This window comes from Equus przewalskii, chromosome 19, assembly GCF_037783145.1.
Source record: "Equus przewalskii isolate Varuska chromosome 19, EquPr2, whole genome shotgun sequence".
Lineage (NCBI taxonomy): Eukaryota > Metazoa > Chordata > Mammalia > Perissodactyla > Equidae > Equus > Equus przewalskii.
The window spans coordinates 35,678,703-35,699,001 of NC_091849.1; the positions used below are offsets into that span (position 1 = coordinate 35,678,703).

At 43.4% G+C, this 20,299-nt stretch overlaps 1 protein-coding gene across 37 annotated transcripts in view; it reads left to right on the forward strand.

Annotated features, from left to right (window-relative positions):
- Positions 1 to 20,299, forward strand: part of ZNF76 (zinc finger protein 76) — a 31,750-nt gene that overhangs the window by 780 nt on the left and 10,671 nt on the right. For 12 of the 37 annotated variants that reach the window (XR_011530055.1, XR_011530056.1, XR_011530060.1 and 9 more), the window contains exon 2: positions 17,020 to 17,188. Coding sequence is in view for 31 of the 37 variants with exons in the window: in XM_070585933.1 (XP_070442034.1) it covers positions 17,116 to 17,188 (73 nt within the window). In the remaining 6 variants the exon portion in view is untranslated. Of the gene's footprint in view, positions 1 to 7,485; positions 7,571 to 14,041; positions 14,106 to 15,956; positions 16,557 to 16,971; positions 17,189 to 20,299 lie in introns of those variants that run through there. The other 25 variants (XR_011530058.1, XM_070585935.1, XM_070585936.1 and 22 more) reach the window with 6 other exon arrangements.

The following is a 20,299-nucleotide window of genomic DNA, read 5'->3' on the forward strand; positions in this document are numbered from 1 at the left end:
TCACGGACTCCGGATCCCAACACCCCTCCTTGGTGACCCCCAAACCTTCTCAGTGATCCCACCGGTCTGGTAACTCCTCCACTTCTACCCTGTGTACCTCCAGAAACTTGGTGACTCCCCTCAAACCTTTCCTGGTAACTCCTAAGCCCTACTCCAGTAGTTTCCCACCCAGTCATCTTCTACATAACCTTCAATATCTGATAATCCCTTCTTTGCCCTTGTAACTTCATGATCTTCATTCCATGCAGCCCCTTCATCCTAAAATCACCCCCTCTGACATTCCTCTCTACACCCCAGTGTGAACAACACCTGACTTAAAAGTGCCCTAGCACCATGCCCAGAAAGATAAAAAGGTGAATATGAAGTAGTAATAGTTGGAGGCATCAAAGAATTCTGGATTGAGCCTGTGGTCCCAAATTCAAGTCCCAGCTCTGCCACCGTTGTGCTTTGGGAACCTGGGAGAAGTCCCTTCCTCACTCTGGACCTCAATTTCTCATCTGTATTATGATAGATTGGGTTAAATGATCTTAGAGTTTCCTTCCAGCTGTGAAGTTCTGCAATTCTCAGTCAAGAAAATGCTTGTTTGCAATCATTTATGTACCCCGCCCTGGAGGTTTACTTTCATAACCTCACCCAAGCGTCCACTTGCTTCGTGAACCTTATTCCCTCACTCCCATGACGCCCTACACTGTTAATAGTCTATACCTATTTCCCTTGATCACTCCTCATCAGTTAACATGTTTGCAAAACAGTGTAGTAGAGCACTTCAGCTCAAGGCGTTGATGTGATAAGAGACCTGAGTTCTAGAATGATTCTGGCCCGTCAGCTGTGGCACCTTAGGTATACCATTTAGCCTATCTGAATCCTCAGTCTCCATCTCTGCTAAGCAAGGATAATAGTAGTGCCTGAGATAATGCCTGCAAAGCACTTGGCACCATGCATGGCCCCCGGGAGCCTTTACGTGTAAGCTAAGAAGCTCCCAGAGCTCTTGCTCTGTCCTGGGTGCTAGGGATTCAACAGACAATAAACACAAGGCCTATACTTCGCGTTACCTTTCTACCACTGAGCTCTTGGGATCCCCATCTTCTTATCTCTGCTGTGGCCTCCTCACTTCTCTGATTCTTGACCCTGATATTTCTTTAGTTACTTGCTGCCAAGCACCTACTGTATGCCAAGCTTTATGTGTATAAATTAAATTTACTTAACAACCCCAAGAGGTGATTATTATCACCTTTCCCATTTTTGTTTGGTTTTGGTTTGGTTTTTAGTAAATGAAGAACCGGAAACTCACACAGATAAGTGGCACAGCTGGGATTTGAACCTACAGTCTTTAAAACCCACTTGTTCCATTACCTCTCTTTCCCCCAAACCTACCTACTTTTCCAGGTCACCCTCAGCCCCTTGTTCCTTATTTTCTAATAATTCCTAAGCTCAACATCAACTCATGCCATGACTCCCAAGGTTTCTGTTACCCCCTGTCCCATGGCTTGGTGTCTTCCTCAACCCATTGTTCATGGCTTTTCACTCCACGTTCCCTGACACCTCTGCACATTAATACCTCTCTTTGTCCTTTGTCCAGACATCCTCTCACCCTATGAGTCCTTGGAGCTCCAAGCCCTCACTCACCCTAAGTTGTCTCCCCCATCACTGGCACTTTATCCCAAATTCTCTGATACTGTTAATTCCCTTACTACCAGGAATTCAAATACTAAAACCCTCCAGCCCAGTAGTCTTTCCTCCTATGATTTGTTTCTATGTTCAGTCTTTTTTCAGTATTCTAGCTGCCTCCCGTCTACCCTCTTCAGGTAGTAATATCCTGTTACCTAAAACCTTCATCTAATTAGCCCTTCATCTGGTGACCTCCTTCACCCAGCTTCAGTGAAATGAGCCCCTTCCATCCCAGTGTGAACCCATCCTTCATAACCTATACACCCTCTCATTCTAGGATCCCTCGTCTTCACACCCTGTCAAATATCCTGTGAGATCCTGCCTTTCAGATTCCCGGATCTCATGGTATCTTTCTCATTTTCATCAGTGATCTCCTTTTCAAACTGGAATCATCTCTCACCTTTTCCCTCTTCCTGTATCCCCGTCCGTTCTCACAGTGGGTTTTTCTTGCCTTCCTCTTGTTTTTCTCCCAGCCATCCTCACCTCATCAATCTTGATAACATTGATTATGATGTAAGCCTCCCTTCCATCCCACATCTGCCCCTTCCATTTTCCTGTGCATCCAACTCCAGGGCCACATGAATGACCCTGCCACTCCTAGCACTCCTTCCTTCACACACAGCAGTGTCCAACCAAACCTCATTGGCCCCATTGGTTTGTCCAAAGAGCTGTGCTCTTCTCTGGGAAGTTCTGATAATAGATCACAGTCCTTTAGGTAGCAAGGAAAGAGACCTTGGAAATCCTTCTGAATCAGTTTAGCCATGTCTCCTTGACACACTCCCACGATCCTATCCTGTTTATGAGGCTGCTTGCTGTATATGTCCTCAGGGTAGCATGCTTTGAGTGTCAGCTTCTGCTGGCATTGAATTAGCCTCATTGTTTTCCAAGCTTTGGGAGAACTTTTCCAGTCCCCTCCCACCGGAAGACTGGATGGTGAGTAGCAAAATGTGACGTTAAAGATCCACATCCAAAAGTCTATTCTGTAGGTCACCAAATTCCCAGGTCTCCTATAGTGTACTTATTGGCTATGCAGCAATAAATACAACAGAATAAAAACTAGAGTTAAGAAAGAGGTAAATCCTGGGGTCTACAAATTCCATGGGTTGGTTTTTGAAAAGGAGCTTTTGCCTTAGGCTTGTTTAATCTTTCTTAGGGCACAGAACATATTCTGCCTTGTATCTTAGTTATGTGTGTACTTTTCTCACCCAACACCCATCCTCACTATGATTTCCTTGAGAACAGAGGCTGGGTTTTCTTTATCTTCTGTCATCTTAATCCTGTCCCTCATATTTAGCAGGTCGTCAGTACTTATGGGATTGAATGAACTCATTTAGAAATTCTGCATCAGATACAAACAAGTGAAAACATCTCACGTCTACATTAATTTTGTAGCCACAACAACCCTATCCCCAAATCCCTCCAAACGTGATAATGGGCAAGTCCTTTGATTTAAACAGTCTGGAGTTTAGCCACTTCCTTTTTCAGTCATTGCTCAAGCCGGGGAATGGGCGTAAATGCTTGTTTTTACTGTATTGCTGTAAGATGAGAGAGATTGGTTTACATAGTTGCTAGAATACGGTGGTAACAAGCCCAGGGTCTGTCACACATAGACCAGTTCTCAAGAAAACAGGTAGGTGAAATGTTTAGGGGGGGTTGCAGAGACAGTCAGAGAATAGAGGAAACCAAACTGGCAAAATGTTGGTGGTTGTTGAAGTTGGGTAATGTGTTCATGGGGTTCATTATACTATTCTTTCTACTTTTCTGTATGTTTGAAATCCATAATAGAAAGTGTTTTTTTTTTAAAAAAAAAAAAAAGGACAACTAGATGAACAAGTACAAATTTGGCACGCTTCCTTGGAAAACACCTCAAAGCAAATGAGCTGCCGTTACTGAGTCAGTACTATTATCTAGGTTAAGTAGTATATTTAGTCCTAACCTATCTCTGACCTCTTCTGTTTGTGAGATAACAGGATGCTAAATAAGAAAATCAGCACCCTGCAGAATTCTGTACCTGGTGGCCTGGGAATAGTAATGTCCTGGCAACAAGCACCTATTGCCCTGGTCCTTCCCTGCTTCCCAGCCCAGGGGTGGTTTCTGGTGGTAAAGGGCTGGACTGGACCTGAGAATGTAACGTAGTAGGGGAGGTGAAGGAGAGACCAGAGCTCAAGTAGAGTCTTCCCCTTCTGGTCTAAAGCCTTCAGATTACTGGGAGATCCTAAAGGGATGGATGTTCATTCATACACTCATTCATTCATTCCACAAATGTTCGATGACCCTCTGCTAGAGGCCAGGTACTTCTGTAGTACCTGGGGATAGAACTGTGACTAAAACAAAGTTCTAGGACTTAAGGAGCACACCTGTTGGGGGAGTGGATGAGGGAGAGACATACAATAAACACATAAACAAGTAAAATATGTATTGAGAAAATTAAGCAGAGAAGGGAGATAGAGAGTACCATCAGTCAGGGTTAGATTTTAAATAGGATAGCCAAGGAAATTCTCACTGAAAAGGTGACATTTGAGCAAAGACCTGAAAGAAGTTAAGGGTGAGCCGAGTGTATATCTGAGGGAAGTGTATTCCGGTCAAAGGGAACAGCAGGTACAAAGGCCCTAAGGCAGGAGTATGCCTCGTATATTTGAGAAACACCAGTGCACAGTAGGGTGAGGGAGGGGAAACAGCAGATGTGGGGTGGGAGTGGGTTGGTGGCAGATCGTGTTGGGCCTTATAGGCCACTGGATTTTATTTTGAATTATGAAGATGGGAGCCATGGGAGGGTTGTAGGCAGGTAAGTGACATGATCTGACATAAAGGATCATTCTGGCTGCTGTGTTGAGAATAAACCATAGGGCGCAAGAGTGGAAGAAGGGAAACTGGCTAGTAGGCTACTACAGTAGTCCAGGCAAGAGAACTTGGTGGCTTGGCCCCAAAGTAAAGCAGTGGAAGCGTGAGAAGTGGTTGGATTCTGGATGTATTTTGAAAGAGGAGCCAATAGGACTTGCTGCTGGATTGGATGTGGCATGTGAAAGAAACAGAGAAGTTGAGGATGGCTCCCGCATTTTTGGCCTGAGCAACCGAAGGATGGCGTTCCCATTTCCTCAAATGAGGGAGCCTGGAGGAGGGGCAGGTTGTGAGAAGGGGAAGATAAGGAGTTCACTTTTGAATATGTTGAGTTTGAGTTGTTTTTTGGACATGGAGATGTTGAGTAAGCAGCTGGAGATACAAGTCTGTTAGACATGAGTAAATTTCTGCTCTCCTGGGAACTGAAAGAACGCTATTACTGGGTAAGAGACAAAGGAGTATGGTAGGAAGAACACTAGCGGTTCAGGAGTGTGGCCTGACTCTGCCACCAGGTAGCTGTGTGATCCTTTGGGACTCCTCGGGCAGCTCTGGCCTCTGTATCTTCATCTGCAAAATGACTGCTTTAGACTAGAAACTAGCTGTCTTCTCAGCCCCTCCCATTGTGAGAGTGGATGAATTAGTGCTTAGAGTTTACAAGATAATATATCTTTATGTCTGAGAGCATTTTGGAAACTGCTCAGCTCTATATGGGGTAGCGGTGTTGGTGGTAAGATTCTTTTCTTCCTTCCTTTGTTAAAGTAATACCCAGTGAGTGCCTGCCATGGGTGGGGTGCTGTGCTGGACACAGAGGATACAATGATGGAGAAGATGCCTCTGTGCCCAGACGCTACAGGTGAGCCACCTGGCATAGCTTCACTGCTAGGTTCAACAGGAACAGCCTGGATTCTGGTGGTCTGGTGTGACGGTAGCCAGGGAGAGCTTTTTCTTGACCTGAGTCTGGGAAAAAACAGTGAATATGGATGTCAGAGATGAGGCAGGATGGAATTCCAAGTGAGGAAAAAATGTCATCCTAGCTGGGGCTGGGGGAAGAGTTGGGGTGATGAGACTCAGTTCCTTCCCTCCTTCATGCTTTCACTCAAGATTTAATACTCTGCTAGGAACTTCTCTGAAGGAGCTCATAGTTCTGTAGTAGATGAAGGGTTTCAGATCTGGTCTTTGGAGTTTCAGTTAGATTTAATTCACAATAAATGGAGCTGATTTAGCATTCAAATTTGAGCTAAAGAGCTCAGTTAGCTATGTGACATAATGGTATTATTTATTTAGTATCTGTGGGCACAGTCTTTGTCAGGTGCTGACTAAGCTAAAATGCATGCTTTCCAGGAACTTAAATTATAAGCAGTATAACAGAAAGTAGGAGTGTGTTAGTTTCCCCCAGAAGAGTCAAGTTCAAGGAAAACATGCCGTGGCAGAGTAATCCCTTCACTGCATCTGGAAGCACAGTCACTCTGTTGTGTTTATCCTTGTGTCATTTAGATTTCTGTGTTTATATATATTGTAAGGACTGTGTCTGACCAGCTAAACAGGAATACAAGGTATAGCCCCTCTTAACTGATAGGTCACTCACAAAATTAGTTTAGAGTGGATGTGTCATTAGCATCTTTCACTTAACAGGATGGGGAATTTTGTCCTGGTGAGGGAAAAAAACAGATACAAATCGAAGTGCAGCTGAAGCCGTTGTCTTTAACTGGTGGCCCTAAGCTACGACAAAACCTCAGATGCCTCTTGCCCTGGGGGCTGTCAGTCAAGGTGTAGAAATGTGAGCATCCATGTGAAGGCCCACAAATCCTATGCAGTCGTCTTTGTTTTGCTGGTAGATGTGCAGGGCCTACTCAAGCTCCTCACTTATCATTCAGAATTGGAAAGGTCTGTGGTGTTGGGTGCGACGTTCAAAGCCTCACGGCACGTTGGACTCACCAGCTGGAAGTCAGAACGCTTCTAGTGCTTCCGGGTAAACACTTGCTCCGAGTCTGCCCTCAGAAAGTGGTTCATCTCTGGGAAGCTGAGCTATAACTGTTAGCTTGGTACTGTTTCTCACTGCATAACTCTTCATTTGTTGGAATTCCCTTCTGCTTTGATATTAGTTGATAAAGCATAAGACCCAGGCAATTAAGGTAAGACCCAAGGAACTGGGTGCTCCTTGAGATTGTAAACTGACCTGAGGCTTAGATGTGGAGAGTGTGGCAGGGGTACCCAAGACCAGGGTTCGTCTCTCTGAGAAGATCATCCTCTCAACCTAGGAAGTACTGTCCTAAGGCCACAGAAAGAGTGAGGGAGAAAGGCAGCCCCGGCTCAGCCATCACTTCAGCTAACCCACCCTGGTGACCAGGCTGGGGACACATGTTGGAGCCAGCATGTCTTCAGGTCATGATAGATTTGCTGTTGCCTCGTGCTCAGCTTGATCAGCTTTCCAGATGATATACTCCAGAATGGCATCTGTGATTTGTGAAGCTAAGTTTTCAAATGTGGTTTTTCTGCAACCTTGTAGCATCATGGAATCTATCCTATCAGCACTAGACTTGCCATGTCTTGTGAATAGAGAAAGGTATTCCGGTAGCCAACAAAAGGAGTGCACAGCATGCTTTTAGACTTTATTTTTTTTTATTCATTTATTTTTATATAGGTAATAAATTCAAAAGGCTTAATTTTTTTTTTTTAAGTATAAAAGATGCACAAAAGTCAACCCTTCCATTGCAGTGCCTTGGTCACTCAGTTATCCTTCCACAGGCTTCCACCCTGGTTAGTAATTTCTTGACTGTCTTTCCACAGATTTTTTTATGCCAATGGCAGCATACAAAAGGCACTGTTTTATACCTTGCCATTTTTGTTTAATATAGTTTGGAGATCTTCCCATCTCAGTATGTAAGGATTTTCATCATTTATTTATGTCTACATAGTATGGAAGTTCTGTATTGGTAGATATTTATGCTATTTCTAATTTTTTGCTATTATTACATACAGGGATGCCATGAATAACCTTGGACTGTGCCGTTTTTACACATGTACATCTGCCTGTAGACTAGACATGAAATTGCTGGGTTGGCTGGTATGTACATTTGTAATTTTGATTGATGCTGCCAAATTGCCTTACATAGAGCTTGCACCAATGTTTATTCCCACCAACAACGTAAGACTGTGCCTCTTTCCCCACAACCTCACGCACACTGCTTTGAGTTAAGAATATATGGATTATTTAAAGATCAATGTAGGATACTGAATCATGGGGCCCCACCATGACACTGTATTCCACAAGACACACAAAGCACAATACAGCCCAGTTTGAAGAATATCGCATTTAACAATATATCCAAAAGACATAACTGGACCTCTGGTGGTTAGAAGACAGGAAGGAAAATCCTGGGGGAAGAAGTTCCCTGCCTCAGCACTTAGACTGGCGTGAATGAGAGGAGGGATAGATGTCTTTCTTCGTGGGACCCAGGAGGGATGAGGTGCAGGTAGTAGTAGGAAGGCCGCAGGAGGATAAAGGAACACCGTGAGCGGGAGGAGCCAGCAACCAGGCAAACAGGTTTGGTGTCCACTGGAGAGCTACCTCTCAGCTCCATGCTGGTGTCTTTTCATTTTGGCAACTTTATTTTTTTAAACGTTGTACCCCTTCCTTTTAGCACAACTGTTCATGTTCAGTTCTTTTTGGCTTCTTCTGCCCGCATCTCACTTGGAGTTTAGATTTCTGCGAGTTGGAACTAGATGGGTGTTCAGCCTTATCTCTTTTTTCATTTAGTGTTAATTTGTTAACCCTCCTCCATTAATCCAAATGTTCTTGTCTTAAGACGTTTAAACAAGCATCCTGTGCTATAGCTCTTGTATTCTGTACGTTCTCTTTGTGGGATGAGTTATGAAGATGAGGTTATTAGATCTCAGATCCTGAACCTTTCCCTGTGGTGTTAGGCTTTGATGGATTGTTCTCCGGAGAGCTTGGAGCAACCTCCAGTACTGGTCAGCAGTGCATGATGTGCCTCCCCCATGGTCTTGCCAACGTCGGTAGTTGCATTTTTTATTTTTTTTTATTGACAGACTTTATTTGTTAGAGAAGTTGTAGGTTTACAGAAAAAAATTGGACAGTACAATACAGAGAATTCCCGTATATTCTCCCCCTCAACTCAGTTCCCAGTTTCTCCTGTTATTAACATCTTGCATTGGTGTGGTATATTTGCTACAATTGACAAATCAATATTGATGTATTATTAGTAACTAAAGTCCATAGTTTACATTAGGGTTGACTCTTGGTGTTGTACATTCTGTGAGTTTTGACAAATGCAAAATGTCAGGTATCCACCATTACAGTATCATACAGAATAGCCTCTTTCACTGCCCTAAAAATGCCCTGTGCTCCACCTGTTCGTTCTTCTTCCCCTCACCTTTCACCCTTAGCAACCACTGATATTTTTACTGTCTCTATAGTTTTGCCTTTTCCAGAATGTCATATAGTTGGAATTATATTGTATGTACCCTCTTCAGATTAGCTTCTTTCACTTGGCAAAATGCATTTAAGGTTCCTCTGTGTCTTTTCATAACTTAGTAGCTGGTTTCTTCTTATCGCTGAATAATATTCCATTGTATGGATGTGCCACAGTTTGTTTATTGAAGGACGTCTTGGTTGCTTCCAGTTTTTGGCAATTATGAATAAAGCTGCTATAAACATCCCCTGTGCAGGTTTTTCTGTGGACTTAAGTTTTCAACGCATTTGGATAAAGACCTATGAGTAGGGTTTCTGGATCATATGGTAAGAATATGTTTAGCTTTGTAAGAAACTGCCAAACTGCCTTCCAAAGTACCATTTTGCTGTACCATGTTGCATTCCCACCAGCAATGAATGTTCCTCCACATCCTTGCCAGCATTTGGTGGTGTCAGCGTTTTGGATTTTGGCTATTCTAATAGGTGTATGGTGGTATCTCATTGTCCGTTGGATGTTAATAATTTTACTTTGATTTTTGGTAATTCAATAAGCATAATATCATCATTATTCTTTCTTGTTCTTTTGCTACTAATGAGAGTGAACCTTTTTTTGTGTTGTTTTTTACTGTTTTTTGCTTGTGTGAATTCATATTGTAACCTTATTTGTCCAGTGGGAATTTGGTATTGTTCTTGGAGATTTTATGCGTCTGCATGTGGTTTTTTTCCAACCACTTTTTTTATTGTTGTAAATTCACGTGACAAAATTTACCATTATAACCATTTTTAAGTGTACAGTTCAGTTTCATGTGTTTTTAATATCATGTCTTATGTTTTATTTCTTTGATATTTTCCTCTAATGTTGATTTTTTTAAAACCAATTCTTCTTTTGATTTGATTTTCTTTTGCTTCCAAAGTCCAAACTACCTTCTCTTCCTAGTTGAGATCTGGATATTGTTCCAGTTTGTATCAGCTGATGAAATAAATTATACCTTTTTCTCCCAGGGTGATGTTTTAAATAACATAATGTTTCTGAATAACTGTGAAGATCTAGTCCCTCCTGATGCTGATGGAATGTTTCGTTTTCAAATAGCCCTTCTCAAGCCAGCAGTGACCCCAAGCTGAATTCCAGAAACAATTCAGATGTGACTTCGTCATATCTGTACTGATTTGCTTGTCGGTGTAAAGCATATCCTTAGGATAAACCTTTCAAAAAGCCTTTTTTCTGGACTTTTCACAGACTAAAGGTGGGTTTGAAACTCAGCCATGATTGCTATGCTGGGTGTTTACAAACTAAGTTGTTAGAATTCACTAAAATGTATGGCTGAAAATTAGATTTTTAAGTTATCTGTTTTAGTTTAAATGAATTCTGTTCTTCAGTTAAAGCAGTTTGCATTTTCATTGCCTTTTTGGCATTGAAAATAATCCACTTTTCCTAATTACTCACTTTCCTGTGACTAATTCAAATCTATAAAATTGTAGTAGCCAAATAGGAACCATACTGAAAAACTGATTTGGGCTTTTAACATCAGTGTGCCTTTTGCAAGGAGATGTTTAGCTGATGTTTTAAATGTGTGTTATGTTAATGTAAGTTTCTGTTGTTAATTTCCTGTTTTCTCTTCAGTGTTTGAAAACCCACAGAACTAAGCCTGTTTCGCTAGGGTTTTTGTTTTTGCATTGAAGTCTTTTTCTGTAATAACAAATACTGCATCATTTTACTACAGCTCTCCCGAGTCTGGTTCTAATTTTTTTGCCACTTGACTCCCTCAGCCTTTGTCCCTCCCAGCCTAATGTGACTTTGTCCTCTCTGAGAAGTTTTCTGTATTTCCAAATGAGGGATTTTCTGAGAGAAAAGTGTCTTTTTTTTTTCCAGTCAAAGTTGGACGTTCTTCTCTTTCCAGGCAAATTTTTTGGTTTTTGTGAGTGGTTTTTTTTTTTTGGTTTCTAAATGCAGTTGCCCTCTCGGCTGGCTGAGGCAGAGTACAGAAAGCCTTGTTCAAACATCCAGGGAGTTCTGGTTGGCAGAAAAGTGATGGAATAGCGAACAGGTGCCCGCAGTTAAGGCAAGGGCCAGCTTCCGTGTGGATCAGATTAGTTCCGAACCGTGGCAAAGTGGAGAAGCACAAATACATGGCTACTCTTTAGTTTCCCATCTTTCATATCCCTTATTTTTCTGCTTTGAGGAGGCAATTTAAGTACATCTTGTTTCACAGAGAGACCTAAAGATCCAAAGTATCTGGAAAGTTTTTCGAAATGTTCTCTCTACCCAATAATTATAATTTATGTTTTTACATTAGGAAACACATTTATATATTATGAAGCCATAGGGCTATTTCCTGCATCAGAACCAACAGCAGGTTAAATTCATTTAAAAATGCAACCAACAAGCTGCACCTGCTGCTAGTTCTGGGAGAGTCAGGAGTGCTCCCTTTTCTTCCCTGCCTTTTGTTATGGCTCATATCTCATATCCCTCCTAGTGTGTCTGTGCCCCATACCCGACTCAGGTCACTGGGGAGCTGGGAAAGCTTAGACCCTCCAAGGAGAAAACAGCAGCTGCCTCTGCTCCCCCTCTGCTCTTTCTCAGAGGCTCACAGGGGTTATGAATCTGAAATGTCAAGTGCAGGCAGGCACTGCTCAGACAGCCATCCTGAGGCAGTGACAAGCCTCTTTTTGGCTCTGCCAGTGTCACTGTTGTTAGTTTAGTACCAGCACGGGAGGATTCAGAAATTTAACAAAAGGAAGGGGGAAGAGGCAATCAGGCACATGTACATGTCTGGCAGCCATGAGGCACCTTCTCACCAGCCACAGTCAGGTTCTGTTGGAAGGCAGTGTCAGAGATAGGGAGAAGTTAGAGAGCAAGAGTGGACTGTTTTAAAGGTTTATATTATGAGGCTTAAGGAGGAAAATTGAATATTTAGCCTGGATGTGAGAACACATAAAGGAGTGGAGATTTGTTTTCTTTGAGTCTAAGAAGCATTATTTTAGGAAATGCAGCTACCACCTGTTCCCTCTTTCCATTGTCATCAGGTCAGGAAGGACTGGGTTTAAGTTGCAGTGGGTGACATGAAGTTAAACAACCAATATTCAAGTGTTTTGAGTGTTAGCATTGTGTCACAGTGGATTAGCAGAAGGAGGAAATGCCCCAGATATTGAGAGGTATGGACTCTTGGGCTGGCCAGCCTGGCTTTGAATCCTGGCATCAGCACTTACCAGCTGTGGGACCTTGGACAAATTACTCCACCTCTAAGCCTCAGTCGCCTCATGTGTAAAATGGGGTTAATGTACCTACTTCCTCACAGGGTTATTTTTAGTATTAAAAGACTTAATATTTAGGCCAGCCTAGTGGCCCAGTCGCTAAGTTTGGTGCAGTCCGCTTCAGTGGCCCAGGTTTGGTTCCCAGGCGCAGACCTACACCATTCATCAGGGGAAAGCTGTGGCAGTGACCCACATACAAAATAGAGGAAGATTGGCACAGATCTTAGCTCAGGGCAAATCTTCCTCAAGCAAAAAGAGGAAGATTGGTGACAGATGTTAGCTCAGGGCAAATCTTCCTCAGCAAAAGTAAAAGAGTTAATATAGGTAAAGTGCTTTGAACAGTGGCTGGCATGTATTAATGGCTATATATGTGATAATTACCATGAGCAGTGGAAAGGATTTGAGAGTCATCTCTGGGGCACGACTTCATTTTACAGATTAGGCGGCAGTTACAGGAGGTAGAACCAAGACTAGAAGGCATTTCTGCACTTCTAGTCCAGGACTGTTGCCATTACTCTTGGCTGTTTTAGAAATACCCATTGCTTCAAAAGCATTTCCCTTTAAGTTCCTCTTTTATCCCCTCCTCCTCAGAGCCAGTATTTCTAGAGTGCTTCTGCCAGCACTTTGATAAATTCTGAAGTATGTGACCTCAAGTAATCCTTACAGCATCCTGTGAGGAAGGTGCCACTATTATCCCCATTTTTTGGAAGTGGCATCTGAGGCTCAGAGAGGTTCGGTTACTTGCCCAAGGATACACAGCTTCAAAGAGGTAGAGCCTAGATTAGAACCTAGGCTGTCTGACTCCAGAGCCTGTGTTCTTAACTGTGCTACGGATTTTCCTCACTAAGTCCTGATAGAGTACATACGAGCTAAATTAAACCAGCCATTGCTGCAGCAGCCACGGGGCCCAGGCATAAAGATTTGAGGCCATTTTGTACTCCCTTTTCAACCTACAGTTGGCTTTGTTTTCAGACCTGGGTGTCTCATGTGTGTCCTTATTTCTGACTCAGTGCTGTTACACAAAAACAGGTTACCAAAAGAATTTCACTTCCTGATTGAGAGAATGAAAGTTGTTGCTCATGGAGCAGACCAAGAGAGGCCAGGACCAGAGCTTTTGTGCAATAGGGATAATGCAGGGTTATCAGGGCCCTGGGCAAGGTTGGGGTCACTGCCGGGATCCTATAAGACCGGAGAAGAGGGGTCAGATGTCAGAATTCCCACCCAGACCAGTGGTTCTTTACCTTTAGTCCCTGTAAGACACTGATGGCAGTCTAGGACTCCCCCTCTTCAGAAAAATGCACAAGCTCACACACCAAAAATACTTTCAGGTGGCTTCAGGGTTCATAACCCCAGGTAAAAACCTCTGTACTAGGCAGCATAGTAGAGTCCTTCAGAGCACACTCTGGAGTCAGATGTCTGGGTTCAAATCCTCCTCTCCCTTTTAGTAACTGTGCAACCTTGAGTGAGTTACTTAATGTCTTGGGCTTCAATTCTCTCAACAGTAAAATGAGGATAATAATAGTGTTTAATTACAGGATCGCTGTGAGGATTAAATGAGTTCCTATGTGTAAAATGCCTCCTACATGGTTAGCTCTACAGTAGTGTTCACTGTTAGTGTTAGTGGTGTTGCTGTCCCCAGAGCTTAGCCCATTCAGTAAATGTTTATGGACAGATGAGTGAATAATTCTAGTAGAGATGCCAAGTCTTGGGTAGAACATCCCAATCACTGTGTCACAAATGGGGTATAGTTCCACTCAGTCCTTGGAACTGCCAGAGCCCCAGCTGGTTGCTCCTGGCTTCAAGCAACAGCACCCCCAGTGTGACATATAAATATCCTTCTCTCTAGGTGCCCTGACAAGAAAACAGTTTGGGTAACACTTATGGAAAGGCTCATCTGGCAGGTAGTGAGAATCAGGTAGGTAGTATAGATTCCAAGTCCAGGGGAATTCTGTGGATGGGTGACAAAGAGAGTCCAGAGAATCCTAACCACCAAGCAGAACAGAGACTTCTCTACTGTGGGCTCCCTGGCTCTAACAGGCTCCATGCCCTGGCAGATGCAGAGGACATCTACCAGCAGGACACTCCAGCGCTTTCCTCCTCACACTCGAGGACCCAGTGAGTCACTCCACAAGGATTTGTGGAGAGCCTACAGTGACCCAGAAACCAGACTGGAGCCCAAAGTGTGTGTAGGCAACGATGTTAAAGAAGTGGTGATAAGTGCTGAAGTAGGTGATTCCCGGAGTGTGAGTGCTACAAGGAGGTGGTGCCCAGGGCTGCTGGGACTTATGGTGGGACCCCACCTTGCCTGCAAGGTGGATTCTAAGAGCAATAGGAAGCCATTGAAGGGCTGGCCAGGTTGCGTAGTGGTGAAGTTCACACACTCACTTCAGTGGCCCAGGGTGTGCAGGTTCAGATCCTGGGTACAGACCCACAAACCACTCATCAAGCCATGCTGTGGTGGCATCCCACATACAACACAGAGGAAGATTGGCACAGATGTTAGCAACAATCTTCCTCACCAGAAAGAAAAGTAGAAGCCATTGAAGAGTTTTAATCAAGGAAGTGGTAGGTTTAGGTTTGTACATTTTTTTTGTCACCCTGACTCAATATTACAAAATGAATAGGAAACAGGCAAGAGTTTGAGGACACACTTTAGGAGGCTCAGGAGAGGTGATACTCACCTGAAATAGGTACCTTGACTTCTTTAATTTTTAAATTTTTTTAATTGAGGTATAATTGGCATACAACATTAAATTAGTTTCAGGTGCACAACATAATGATTCAGTATTTGAATAAATTGCGAAAGGATCACCAGAATAAATCTAGTTAACATCGCTGTCAAACATAGTTACAGAATTTTTTTCTTTGATGAGAACTTTTTTTTTCTTCTTTTTCTCCCCAAAGCCCTCCAGTACATAGTTGTGTATTCTAATTGTGAGTGCCTCTGGTTGTGGCGCGTGGGACGCCGCTTCAGCATGGCCTGATGAGCGGTGCCATGTCTGCACCCAGGATTCGAAACGGCGAAACCCTGTGCTGCCGAAGTGGAGCGCGCAAACTTCATCATGTAGCCACGGGGCCGGCCCCTGACGAGAACTTTTAAGATCGACTCTTTTAGCAGCTTTCAAATACGCAGTGCAGTATTATTAACTGTAGTCACCAGGCTGTGTGTTATAGCCCCAGGACTTACTTATTTTATAAGTGGAAGTTTGTACCTTTTGACTCCCTTTACCCATTTTGCCCACCCCTACCCCCGCCTCTGGCAACCGCCAATCTGTTCTCCGTATCTATGAGCTTTTTTATTGTTGTTTGTAATTCCACATACCAGTGAAATCATACAGTGTTTGTCTTTCTCTGATTTCGCTTAGCATAACGTCCTCAAGGTCCATCCATGTTGTCACAAGTGACAGGATTTCCTTCTTTTTTATGGCTGAATAATATTCCATTGTATATTTAATATATCACATCTTTATCCATTCATCCGTTGGTGGACACTTAGATTGTTTCCATGTCTTAGCTGTTGTAAATAATGCTGTAGTGAACATGGGGGTGCGTATATCTTTTTGAGTTAGTGTTTTCATTTTCTTTGGATAAATACTCAGAAGTGGAATTGCTGGATCATATGGTAGTTCTATTTTTAATTTTTTAGGAACCTTCATATTGTTTTCCATAGCAGCTGCACTGTTTACATTTCCAACAATATATAAAGGTTCCCTTTTCTCCACATCCTCACCAACACTTCTTGTTTCTTTTTGATAACAACCATTCTAACAGGGTGAGCCGATATCTCATTGAGGTTTTGATTTGCATTTCCCTGATGATTAGGGATGTTGAGCACCTTTCCATGTACCTGTTGCCCATCTGTATGTCTTTGGGAAAATGTCTATTCAGATCCTCTGCCAGTTTTTTAATTGAGCTTTTTTTTTTTTTTTGGTATTGAGTTATATGAGTTCTTTGTATATTTTGGATATTACCTCTTATTAGATATATGACTTGCAAATATTTTCTCCCATTTAGTAGGTTGCCCTTCATTCTGTTGATGATTTTCTTTACTGTGCAGAAGCTTTTTAGTTTGATGTAGTCCCATTTGTTAATTTTCCTTTTGGTGTCAAATCTAAAAATCATCGCCAAGACCAATGTGAAGAAGCTTACTGCCTGTGTTTCCTTCCAGGAGTTTTATGGTTTCAGGCCTTACATTCAAGTCTTTAATCCATTTTGAGTTAATTTTTGTGTATGGTGTAAGATAGTTACTTACTAGACTTTGAGGGAAAAGGAGAAATCAAGAATGACCTCCCTGATTCTGCGTGGCTGGAGATGCCATTCCTGGGACAAGTCATACTGGAAGTGAAACCGTTGTTGTGGGGACATTGTGAGTTGAGTTGGGGACTCATTTAATTTGTGATGCCTGTGGGAAGTTCACTGAGGATGGTCAACAGAGCCAGTAGATGGATGGATCTGAATGCAGGAGAGGTGTAGCAATGGGCAGAGGACCATTGCAGTGGGGTTGGCAGTGGGCAGAGAACCATTACAGTGGGGTTGGCTGCCTACCTTCAACAGGGCTCCCTTCTAAGGAGAGTGAGTTTAAAAGTGGGCTTTGATCGATGAAATCTGTACAACCAATTTGGCTAGCATGCTTGCTTCTCTTGTATGCTCCAACTTTAGAATTCTTAAATGTGTATGTTTTGAACTCTCTTCATAAAAACCAACATAGTTCTCTGCTTTGAAGAAATTCTCTTTTTCTTCTTGGCTGGCCTCATTCACTCTTTCCCTGTGTGTCCTTGCAGCAGGAGGAAGCTGCGCAATTCATGATGTGACACTGTCCATATTCTCAGATTTGTGACCCAGAAGGAAGTCTTCGACCTCAGCTGTGGCTCCCGGTGCTGGCCAGAAGCCAACTTCATGTCTGAGCACACGAGCAGCAGTTTGCCATGGAGAGCTTGGGGCTGCAGACGGTGACCCTCAGTGATGGGACGACGGCCTACGTCCAGCAAGCTGTCAAAGGTGAGTATTTCCAGGGACCTCAGAATCTCACACTGTCCGCCAGCCTCTGGAGAGGAATGTCCCCTTGCAAGAGTCTCACCACCACCCTGCTCTCCCCACTGCTTGCCACAACTTGCTTTGCATGAGAATCTCTGGAGATGACTGATGAAAAAGGGAACTCTTTAAAATAAAATGCCATCTCAGCAGGCTAGAAAATCAGACTAGCCCAGCTGTAGGAGCCAAGCCCTCTGAAAGGCGGAATTCCTTGCATGTGATGAGTAGTTGATAAATATTTCTGGAATGGGTGAACACAGTACTGGCTGTGGCCTCCTGCTTCTCGGATAGTCCCTTTCCAGTTTCTCAGTGCTTTCTAGAAGCAGTTCATTTTAATTCACGCAAGTTTAAGCACTCAAACTATCTATTGAGCATCTGCCGTGTACAAGATACTCTTCTAGGTTCAGAGGGGGACACCGAAGCAAACATAGATCTCATGCCATAGGCCCCACTAGGGTTGCCAGAAATAAAAATACAGGGCACATGGTTAAATTTGAGTTGCAGACAACAAATAATTTTTTAGTGTAAGTATGTCCCAAATACTGCATGGGATAGACATGTATAAACATGAGATTAAATACTAAAAATAGGTGCCGGCCCCGTGGCTGAGTGGTTAAGTTCACATGCTCTGCTTCGGCGGCCCAGGGTTTCGCCGGTTTGGATCCTGGGCGCGGACATGGCACTGCTCATCAGGCCATGCTGAGGCAGCATCCCACATACTACAACTAGAGGGACCCACGACTAAAAATACACAACTCTGTACCGGGGGGCTTTGGAGAGAAAAAGGAAAAATAAAATCTTTTTAAAAAAAAATAGTAAAAATAGTAAAATAATAACAGTACTGAAAAAAAATTCATTGGGGGCTGGCCCGTGGCCAAGTGGTTAAGTTCTTGCGCTCCTCTGCATGCGGCCCAGTGTTTCATTGGTTCGAATCCTGGGCACAGACATGGCATTGCTCATCAGACCACGCTGAGGCAGCGTCCCACATGTCACAACTAGAAGGACCCACAACGAAGAATATACAACTATGTACTGGGGGGCTTTGGGGAGAAAAAGGAAAAAAATAAAATCTTACAACTAGAAGGACCCACAACTAAGATATACAACTATGTACCGGTGGGGGGTGTGTTTTGGGGAGATAAAAGGAAAAAAAAATTCGTTGGTTATCTGAAATTTAGATATACCTGAAATTCGGATTTTCAAGGACCTTAAGTTGGGTATGGAGTCAGAACAGTGTCATTGAAGGACAGGGCCTTCAGATCAGGGAGATTCACCATCATGACAGGCTCCTTTTTTCTTGCCAGCATTCTCAGGCATGCCAGATGGCGTGCGTGTCTTCCTTGGATAGCGCGAGGCCGACGCTGCCTCATTCCTCCTCTTTATTTTGCCTTTTCTGGGCTCTGTGAGTGACACCTTCCTCATGACTGCTTTGTCATTGCAACATTGCCCTCCTTTCAACACATTATCAAAATGTATTTCAGTTCTCAAGTTTACCGATAAATTGTTTGTTGATTTCGTCTTAAATTGTTACCTTCCTGATGATGACAAAGAGGCTCCTTAATCACATCAGTAAGTTCTTTCCATATGACAGCGTGTGGGGAGTGCCTTCTGGAAAGGTTTCTTGTCAAGAGCCGTCTATGACGTGTGGGTTTGGCTGGCTTCGTTTTCTTGAGAGTGGAACTTCCCTAGAATACTTTTAAAGACTGAAACCTTCTGTTTGCAGACCTCCCATCACAGGTCTTGCCCCTCTGCTGCAGTCTCAGGAGGATGGAGGGACTTAGGAACTGTAGATAGAGCTGTGTTTACCCCATGGACCCAGTTATTTCCCATGCCTCAGTCTTCTGCTGTGAATTAATGGTTGAATGAATGAGTAAAAAGCAAGTGGCCACACTTGGCCTGAGAAAGCCACACTCTTTTTTTTATGTCTTTTCTTCTTATGTGTGGTTCTCTTTGCTTCCCCCCACCTCCCTGTTTATCTTTGTCTCATCACTCTTCCTGGCTCTTTTCTCTGCCTCCTCCACAGTGCTGCAGTGTGTGCTTGCGCACACACACTCACTCACAACAGACTTCACACTGCTGAGGGTAGAGCTGGCCTTTGGGAACCAGAACTGCACTGGCCTGAAGGGCATCTCTCACTCTGGTGAGCTCCTCTGAAGCTCTTGATAAGGCATTTTTGTCTCTGTCAGCAGGCAGCTCTGTCTGAGCCCAGCTTAGCCAGCTGGAAGCCCTAAAATTTTATGAGACTTACTTATAATTAGGGTAAGCATAAAATGTGTTCTTCAAACCTGACACTTTTTGGAGTGGAAGGGTGCACTGGGACTGTTCCAGGCAAACAGGAACATATGGTCACCTCTCTAGAATGGGATATGAGGCCACGTCAGTCAGCTCTTCTCCCCACCTGCCTCTCCCACTGTAGTCTCAAGTTGTTAGAGGAAATTCTAGGTTGAAATTTTTTCTCAAATAACTCTTTTCAACATTTTGTTTCCTACCTTGAAGCAATGTACACTCTGCGAGCAGAAGGTCTGCTGATGCTCTCAGAACCTCAAGCACTCATGCCCTTGCCAGAACAGATAAAGTGTTAAAATGCAGGGCAGTCTGCCGCTTGCTGGGTGGGAGGGAGAAGATTGCGTCCCTCTTCATCTCAACTGCCTTTCTCTCCTACTTCATACCTTTGTCTCTACCTTACCTGCCTTCGGCTGGGATGTGGAACTGTTTGTTACTGACCCAAGAGGACTCAGTTTGAGAAGTCTTCTGAGGGGTAGACATCAGCAGAGAAGTGAGCCAGAAGTAGCTGCCTTGTCCTTTTCCCACATCATGAGAGCTCAAATTCCTAAACCTGAAACTTGTAAAGAAAGGAACAAACCCCTCGTCATTAGCTCTTCCATCTGTCTTTCCTCCTTCCGTTTCTCGTGTCCTTTCCCCTCTCAAACTCACTGGACTCAGGGAGAGGCCGATCTCATTCTAAAGTTAAGAGCCTTTTGCTCTTAGAAGTGCTTTCCAGTAAGGATCTGAGATAAATATGGAAGGGTAATATCTTAGGAGCTCTGGAGTCTTGTTAATTTTTATGCTGCTTATTGT